Below are 9,286 nucleotides of genomic sequence, written 5' to 3'. Positions count from 1 at the left end.
CCGGCGGAGCCGGCGAAGGGCGCCCGTGCCCGCTTGGACTCTGTAGCTACGCGTCTCCTTTCCCAGCGACTTTATAATTTATATTTTACATATAAAAAGTTTATTATTTATATTTTCTCCCTCCACCTCCTTTTTATTTTTCTCGTTTGGCTGCAGATAAATAAAACCCCAGAGTGAAATTTCTCAGGAGATTTTAGGACAGAAATGAGCTCTCAAAGGGTCCTTGGGTTACAGATGGAAGGAAGCTGCGGTGGCGTGAATGCAGAAGCAGGGCAACATTCGCATCCAGAGTGGCGAACAGCACCATCCAACACACCAGGAACAAACCAAGACCCACTCCTTTATTGTCAAAAAACCTCAAACTTTACTTGTGTTTGTCTCAATAAATAATTTACAGTATATACACGCGGTGACACTCCTGTGGGTCTCAACGCAGGGAGGAGGTGAGGGAGGCCTTCTTGTAACGCCTCCCCCTTTGCCTACGTATTTCTTTTGTTTCCAAGTATTGGGTCTTTCTTGGCCACACTTCACCTTTAACCAGAACTGGGTCAAACACAACCAAAATAAAGTGCTTCACTGTTTGCTTCTAAAATAGGGATACCCCAACCACTGTACGATAGCCGGCCACCACTGGAGCGCTCACCTGGACAGCGGGACTGAGCCATGCCATGATCAAATAGATTTTCCTTGGCTGTAAATTACCCGTAAACCACAGCGCATCGTGCCGTAGGGCGATTGGTATATAGGAGAGGAAGGTCTTAGGGGAAGTATTGACTTGTTGGCATGCTGTGGCTTGGCCAGCTAAGACCGCTCCCAACAAGCTCCGTGTCTTCAGAGGGATGCTTTGCACTGTGGCTGTTAATCTACGGGGTAACACAGCAAGAAAAAAAAAATGTTTCCTCTTAGCCAGTGACAAATTTTGGCTTTTAAAATTTGCATTTTTGATTTCTAAGGGAGACAAAAATCTTCATTCTTTCTTGACCAAATGAAACAAAAAGTTCAATTCAGCCTGGCTGAGCAATTAGTGCATTGGGAAGCTAAACTGTCCTGTGCTGCGGTCCAGTGGTTGCTCTCCTCAGTGCCTCCAAACTGTGATACCCTTACTTCAAAATCTCCCTAAACAGAACACCTGGGGCACCAGCAAACAAAGCAAGGAGCAAAGTAGTAAACACATCTTTTTGTTTCTTTTCTTTCCTTAAACACTTAAAAACCAATTACATCTCTTCATCTGTACAGTCACACGAGATCAATGCCAGGGCTCTATATATTAAAGAGACAATATAAATTACATCCATTGACACAATTTTGCATTTCTCTGCTGCTTTACAAATGGAGCTCTAGAGCTGTTAGGACACAATGAATAGTCACGTTGAGTATTTACACCAGGCTGCCTCTTGGCACTAATTCAGACTGCCAAACGTAGCCTGTTCCCACCTCTTTTGGTGCTAGCTTGTCTCATCACGCCCAGAGACCTCCCTTGAGAGCAGGTGGTGCCCCCAAGAGTGACACGTGTTTTGGGGCTTGTTTCTGAGAACTTCCCCCTAAGAAAAGGAGGGGAAACCCATCAGGAGGTCTCCAAGGTGCAGACCAAAGGTGGTCTTGCTGTTTGTTCAGTGAACCATGAGGTGAACCACAGAGGAACATGGAGAGGAGGAGAGGGGCAGCACTATGTGGTGGAGGAAGGAAATTATTGATGGTTTCAAGGCAGGGAACAGACATTTGGAGGCAGTTGGGGGGTCCTCTGCTGCATCCCATCTCCTGGCTGTATTTCTAACATTGCCCCATTTCCGATTCAAGCCCAGAAGGGCTTAAGGTGCAACTGGTCTGCAATGGGGTTGCAAGTCGCGGCCCCAGGATGAGGAGCGGAGCAGAGACCTAGCAGCAAACAAACAGAGCACAACACTCCTGTTTCATCCCGGGGCCCAGCCGAGCCGCGGGCCGGCGCGTGGGTGCAGGGCTGGAGGGAGGTGCAGATCACGTCTCTCCCTGAGCAGCCTCCCCAGTGCCAGTTTTAGGGGACCAGAGAGCAAACGGTGTGAGGAACTCATCCAACGCTGGGCAGAAGTTGCAGAAACCGCTTGAATTACTGGCCAGGTTTCTCCCATTGCCATCAAGAGTCCCCGGTGGGTCCAGGCAGAGACAAGGGAGCCAGGAATAAAACTACCGAGTGAATCAGCCAAATGAACTGGCTAAAATCGAAGATGACCTTTGAACCACAACAAATGCAAGCTGAGGCTTGAGGAACGTGTCCTCCTTCCACCCAGAAGATGCCTGGCACCAGCAGCTGGGCAAGTGTGGGACCATTCCCCACCATTTCAGCCCCTTACGCCACTTTCTGCAACAATGAGGAAGCAGAGTGGGACATGCCCGAAAAGCGGAGCCCGGCCCCGTTGTGCTGGCCAGGCTTGGCCCTGTCTCGCTGCTCTGTGCCCTCCCTGCGGGCTCTGCTCTCCCAAGACAAAGCCACGTTCATGCACACCAATGTCACAGTCACCATGTGCATTTTTGGGTCCTGGGGAGCACTACAAGGAGGTGGGGGTTCCTCAGCACCCACACTACTGGGAGGAAGAGGAGGAGGGGAGAGGGAGGTGAGGAAGGTCCAGAGAAAGTACAGTCCAGCAAAAACTCCTGACTGGTCCCACTGGTAGCACGTTCCTCTCAGGCAAGTGCTGGAAAGGTAGAGGACCTGGTGCCAAAGAGAGTGGCTGCGGTTTGAGGACAACCCATGTGGCTCCGATATCCGACCTCCCGTTGTCCAGCACCGCCATCTCATCCCTGGTTCCCTCCTGCTCCCCTTTCCCCACCCTCCATGGTGCGAAGGAGCAAACCTCTATAACAAGCACAACCAACACTGACTCAAACACAGCAGCGCTACCCAGAGGGCCGGGAGGGTCCCCGAGGGAGCCGTGTTGCCCGGGGCCAGGTCCCGTGTCCTTTCATAGAGGTGCAGCTTATCTTTGTTGGAGTGAAGCATCTTCACGTCCTCAAAGGCATAGTAAGCAGCCAGCATGAAGTTGACGTCCCCCGTGGTGAGGAGGTCAAAGACGCAGGACTGAAAGTAGAGGTCCTCCACGGGCAGCTTTTCCCTGCACTTGGCCGTGGCCGTTTCGTACGTGAAGGCCTCGGGGGGGACCGGCAGGCTGGGCCCCTTCCTACGAGCACGACCCTCTGTGGCCTGAGCCGAGCGGATGGTCTGGAAGTCAATCTGTTGGTTGAGCGGACAACCGCGGAGGCACAGGTAGAGGCCCTGACTGTCCCGGTCCTCCACGGCATTGACCACCTCCTCCGGCATGCGCACGGCGAAGGTGAGGTACCGGCCCACCTGCCTCACCACGATGGTGGTGCCAATGTACTTTGCCTGGATCTCAATGTGTTGGCCCGACACTTTCTCAGTGATCTTTAGGCTGTTGGCTCCGTGCTTGTCCCCACCGTTCTTGGAGCCGTCGGCAAAGGCAGCAGGGAGCTCATCCATCTCTGCCTGGTACACTTTCTGGTCCACACACTCCTGAAAGCTCTTGAAGATGATGGTGAGCTGTCAGGGAAGAAAGAAAGGAACAGGGTTACAACCAGCGATGACCACCTGAGAGCATACGGCCACCACCAGGAGAGGCATGGGAGGTGGAGGAGCTGTCTGCTCAGCCCGGCCAGGAGCGTGGCCTTCAGCTCGTGGGCAGGTGCTTCATCCTAAGAAGTTGTCCCAACTTTTAGGCACTCAGACATGGCCGTCCTGCTTCAGCACAGGGATGAGGTCATGGTGTATAGAGTCAAGACCCAAAGGCTGAACTGAACGTACCACCCAGATCTGCGTTGTTATCTCCAGGCTCGACACAGGAGCTCCCCTGTAGCTGGAGCTGGGTGGAGTATCACTACTCACAGGCCTGTGGCAGCATGCCTGCACATGCAGCACTGTCTTGCCTCCAGGGCCTGGCAGAAGGCAGAGTAGGATGAGCCCTGACTCTCTTAGAAGTGGTGGAGCTTCTCCTCCGGCTCCTGTGGCATTTACATCCCAAGGGCTGGACCTCTTCCTTTCCCTGACCACTCGCAGACCAACGGAGTCTTCTCCTCTGGGCCCCAGAACACGTCGTGCTGAATCTCAGCCACGCAGACACACACATGTTCAGCACGTTCGAGTGGGCAGGCCCTTCTCGGGGCGATATGGGTGTAGACTGAGCCCAACACGGCTCCACACCCAAGGGCTCAAACATGGGTCCCTTACTGGAGGAAGGGCCTCACAGCGCTCGCTCTTCCCTTGCTGACCTGGCTTTGGGGGAAGGCTTGAGGAGGAGGAGGAGGAAGAGTAGAGTTTGCATGGGAGGAAGAGCAACTTGCTCTTCCTCCCATGCAAACTACGCTTCCTCTTTCACTGCTTGCAGACTTGCTCTTCCTCTTGCACCTCATTCCATGAGGGAGGAGCAGCAAGGGGGACCTCCCACCACATGGCCCCCAGGAAGGGGCAGCCTGAGCCCTGGCCAGAGTGGGGCAGGGCTGGAGAAGAGACGGCTCCAGCAGCTACAGGGCAGCTATGCCCGAGGGCTGAGTACAAAGGGGCTGAGTACTGAGGCTCCTCAAGGACTGGGCTGAGCACGGTGGTGGCTCCCAGCACCTCTGCTCCCAGTGGTGCTGGCCAGGAGCCCAGAGCTGTCCAGAGCCCTGGCAATGTCCCTCTCTCCCACCCACTCCTCCGCTGAGTGCCTAGATGCTCCCAGCCCCGCGGCAGCCCCGCTATCCCCTCCTCAGCCACATCATGAGGCACCACCATGCCCTGGGTTTCAGGCTGCACTGCCCCTCGCATGGACCTCCTCCTACCTCCTCTGGGTCCAGCCCTGCCTCTGGCTGGAGGAAGAAGGATAGACCGGAGAACATCATGCAAAAACACAAAGAGCCCCATGGACTGAGAGGCTCCCATCCTTTCCAACAGCACATGGTCCTTTAGCAATGACCCAGGAATGCTTTCCGCAGCTCATGCTGCGGGTCTCATGACTAATTGCTCCTCACCACAAGCCCGTGAGGCAGACAACGGGTGAAAAGGCTCAATTAAGATGGGATCCTGAGATCCAGCGCAGAAATTGCAGGTCCCCGGGGTCCTTAAGGACCACTTTCCTCCAGCCAGATTCTTTGCAAGCTTCACCAGATTTTGATGTCTTTTGGTAGGTAAGGAATTGAGAGTATCTCAAAGTATCTTTAAGGAGGTTTATTAGGGACAGGTCAAAACCAAAATGCCAGCTCCAGCTCAGGCTAGAAAGGTCACATCCAGAGCTGAGCAGCAGTCCCTGTCCTACATGTGCTTCCCTCCTCTCTCCACACGCAGGGAGAAGAACTCCCAGACACAGCGGGACAGGACATTTTCCAGAAGCAAGAGGATGCCTCCCACTGAGCCTCCCCTTTTTTGGCACAAACAGTGGCCTGTTAGCTTTAGAGCTTGTGCACCATGGAGCAACATAACAGTTCATCAGCTCCAGGTCTCTCCTGAAACTGAGGCCATGCCACACAAATTCTGCTATATGACAGCAGCATGTCTTCACTTGGGTTTTCTCAGTGTTTGCTTTGTACCTTCAGGATGATTGTTTAGACTGTCAAAGCACCTCCAGAACAGACTGTGCCCCACAAAATGCCTTGATTTGGCTGCAAACCACAGAGACAATTATGAGCCTGGGCAGAGAGGAAGGCAGTATGAGGAGCTCAGCTCCCTCCAGGCTTTTCCCCACAAGCCGGAGCCTCCCTGGAGAGCACTCCTGGGTTTGCTTGGTCCTTGGGTGTCCCCCAAAAGGTGTCACCATCATTCTTGGTCTGTCTGTTTACAGCAACCTGCAGTCCCCCAAGTGGAAGCTGTTCTAATGTGCAATCCCCCACTTTGGCCATGATGGCCCTCTGAGCTGCAGCATCTCAGCCTGCTAACCATGATGGGGCTGGACGTGCTCGGCGAGAAACCACAGGTTATGTGAGTGAAGGTGGGGACAAAGGAGGGATGGGCTTCCGATATTTAGGGTCAAACTCTCAAATTCAGAGGAGCTCCCACCCGGTCTTACCCTCCCCAAGGAGCTGAGCAAATGGTGGTGGAGACAGATGGTGAAAAGAAAGGCTGTTCAGAAGCACATCTGCCCTTGCCCACCTCTGCTCACAGGGACATCCCCAAAGCTCACCTTGCTGGTGGCGGTGGCTGTGGAGCCAGGCAGCACTGGCGTGTTGGTGACCTGGACGTTCAGGTAGTTATTGTCTATGAGAGGCCAAGCCCCTTGCACCTTGCAGGTTTGGAAAGTGTCTGTGAAAGTCCTGAGGTGGGGGTCCCCGAAGAGCCCGCAGTGCGTATAGTTTGGGGCGGCTGAGTGTTTGTGAAAGCTCTTCTCGTAGTGACAGATTTCGGGGCTGTCGGAGCGCTCCTGGCTATCCCCGGGGGGCAATGTCCGGAGGCGGGGCTGGGACGTGGGGCCATCCTTGGAGCAGTTGTGTTGCACCATGAGATCGTCTATGCCATGCACGGCGGAGTGGTAGGCCAGGTCACCCCTGCAGGTGCGGGCGGTGCGGCGGGTGCAGTGCGCGTAGGCGCGCAACGCCGTGCAAAATTCAGGCGCCTCCTCCGTGCCCAGGTGGTGGGAGCCCGACGTGGCCGCCCAGAACTCAGAGTTGCACTTGAGGATCTTGCATGGAGATGTCACTGCGGGAGGAGAGGAGAACACAGGTTGGTCAATGCTTGCATGCTTGTGTGTGGGACATCCAACTCTACCCCCAGCAAGAGGCTGGTGTCCTCCTGCTGCAGCCCAAACTCATGACATTGGCTGTACCGCGTGATGGGACCTCGCTCACCAGATGTGACCCTCTCACATGACCCAACTCGCATGCATCAAAGCCAAAGAAACCAACAGGATCTGCCCCAATTTAAGCCAAGACGGGAAACAGCATCCAGCCTTTAGATTAATGCTCCTGGGGGAAAACGAGGGTGTGGAAGAATGGGACATATTCATTAGCAGGGATAAGGGAGGATCATTAATGTGGGGGGAGATGCAATGGGGTTTTTAGTGTCTTCTTAGGGTTTGACATTCAAAGCTCTGTGCTGCATGAATTACTGTGCGTTGTGTCCAGACTGAGCTCTACCAGCACAAAAATCTGTCTGCCTTCCTCTTCCTCCTTCGTGGGCATGACCACTGTGTCCCAGACACACATCGACGTGCAGAAGTTAGGGCAGGATCTGTGCCGTGACCAACCCTGCAGCAGAGCCAGCGGCCACCCCACCATCCTCATGGCTGCAGCACTGCCAGCAGCAGGGCTTGCCAGTGTCCCCGTGCCCCCGGAAAGAAGCAGGAGCCAAAAAAACCTCTGTCTTTCTTGACTGCTGTGTGCTCTGCCCCTGGGAGCCCGTTCCCCGCCACGGCCCGCTGAGAAAGAACAAGAAGCGGAGGATGCCAGCCGAGCCCCCGCCTCCCCGTCGCACCCGCCTTGCGCTGCCCATGCCGGGGCCACGCCAAAGGCAGAGGAAGGCAAGGAAAATTCAGACCCTGGTTTCCCCCCGCTCCCAACGTCCGCTCCCCGGGGCGGCGGGGCTTCCCTGAGGCAGCCTTGAAAGCGGCTCTGCAAAAAGCGCACGGCCATCGCCGAACATCGCACAGACACTGCTCTGCCCGCGCCAATCCGGAGTCCTGCTGGGTGAACCCAGGCTCACACCACTTAAAATTCATGGTGTTTTCCTTCCTCTCCTCTTAATCGACGCCCTCAGAGGGCCTGGAGACAGGATGGACTCAGGCACAAAAGGCAGCAGAAGGACGAGAAGAAAAGCTCCACCATTTCCAGATGCTTTCATGCTGCCTCTCACAGGCATACACGTATATTCCTGTCTTGGGGTTTGTTTAGAAGGAGGCTGGCAAGGCATCTGTGCCAAAACCATTTCAGATTTGTTTAAAAAGAAAGTTACAAAACCCAGTATTGTTTCAGGGAAAACAGTATGTTTTAGTTTTAAACATCGCAGTGCTGGAAAGCTAAACATAGTTGGTGCTGGAAAATCAGAAAGGGAGACCAAGGCTATAAAACACGAAGCAGTCTGGCTTTAAGAAACAAGCCTGTCTCCTCTCCCTTTCCAAGAGTGAAGTGCAAATAGGAAATGGTGACAGGTTCCTCACAGTTTTAAAATTCATGTTTAATAAACTCAGATACTAGCAACAGCACCGAGAACCCAGGAGCTGTTTTGTCTTGGCAGCATCCCATTTAAACCTGCAAGCAGCACTGCCTTTAACTCGTCATTGACCCCAGCTGATAACAAGCTTTCGACAGGGGCTCACGTTTCTGCTAAGCCTTCTGCATTTATGGGTCAAATTTAAGAACACTTGTTATTTCATGTCCTTTTCTCTTCCACCCCAAGAGCGTGGTCTTCCACCAGACAGTTTATCAGTGGGCTTCCCATCACGGCCCCTGGACTGCAACGGAGCGCATCGCTCAGCCTTTCTCCTAGACGAGAGACACGATGCAAACGCTCTCCCGTTACCGGCGCGCGGCAAAGCCCGGCTCCCGCACGCTGCCTGCCTTGGCTCCGGAGGCTACACGTTCAAACACGGCTGCTGCAACACGCTACCGCGAGCAGAGTGCCTGAACTCGGGGGGAGAAGCGAGGGGTGGTATTTAAGGCAGGCGATGGCGCACGGTAGCGCAGTCGCAGTGGCGGGAGCGAGTTTGCTGGCACGGGGGATGCAAGCAGGGGTGTTTCGGGGCGAGACGCTCGTGGTGCGGGCGTGGGTTTATCAGGGTGGAAAATAAGGAAAATGCATTTCACTCTGTCTGATGAGGGACGGCGAGCACAGCTTTGCAGATCCCCCAGGACCCTCCCGCTGGAAGGCAGGAGTCAAAAAAGCACGCAGGAGCGTGACCAGTGCCACCACTGCCAGTTATCCCAAACAGTTGTGGCATCAGGCAATTAAAATCATTGCTCTCCTAGTAGTTATGCTAATGTACAGCTTGAGGATGCCTTGAGGTTGCATGCAGCCGAACACGCTATCACTGCAGCCAGACTTGCCAGCACAGCCCCGGGAGGAGCTGGAGGACACGTCCCTGGACACGCAGGACCCACACACCCCACGTCACCCGACAGCTCCGTAAGGCACCGGGACGCCCTGTGCAAAGCATCCCGTCCAGCCAGCAGAGCTCTCTGGCTGCTCCAGCCCTTCGGCTGCTGTGTAGATGAGATTTTTTTAGCAGGAATAAAGCCAGAGCCTCTTGCTCTTCAAGGACATACTCCATTCACTTGGATCAAGGAGGTGCAGGTGTCAACTGTGGCAGCCGAGGGGCAGAGCAAAACAGCCCCCGAC

General features: G+C 54.5%; 1 protein-coding gene across 1 annotated transcript; it reads right to left on the bottom strand.

Annotated features, from left to right (window-relative positions):
• Nucleotides 1-2,703: 2,703 nt before the first annotated feature.
• Nucleotides 2,704-6,660, bottom strand: RGMA (repulsive guidance molecule family member a). Its single transcript, XM_010291064.1, has 2 exons — nt 6,141-6,660; nt 2,704-3,532 (listed from the first exon to the last, which is right to left on the bottom strand). The coding sequence occupies exons 1-2, from the start codon at nt 6,453-6,455 to the stop codon at nt 2,831-2,833; spliced, it is 1,017 nt and encodes a 338-aa protein (XP_010289366.1). The 5' UTR covers nt 6,456-6,660; the 3' UTR covers nt 2,704-2,830.
• Between the last annotated feature and the right edge of the window lie 2,626 nt (nt 6,661-9,286).

Source organism: Phaethon lepturus, unplaced genomic scaffold (genome assembly GCF_000687285.1).
Source record: "Phaethon lepturus isolate BGI_N335 unplaced genomic scaffold, ASM68728v1 scaffold42037, whole genome shotgun sequence".
Classification (NCBI taxonomy): Eukaryota; Metazoa; Chordata; class Aves; order Phaethontiformes; family Phaethontidae; genus Phaethon; species Phaethon lepturus.
Note: the sequence above shows the minus strand (reverse complement) of the source record. Positions and strands in the feature narration are given on the sequence as shown.

Bases quoted from the DNA above. Each gene is read 5' to 3' on its own strand.
- RGMA (XM_010291064.1), bottom strand. From the start codon at position 6,455: ATGGTGCAACACAACTGCTCCAAGGATGGCCCCACGTCCCAGCCCCGC. The intron at 3,533-6,140 runs GTGAGCTTTGGG...CTTCCCTGACAG, and splicing joins CAGCCACCGCCACCAGCAAG to CTCACCATCATCTTCAAGAG.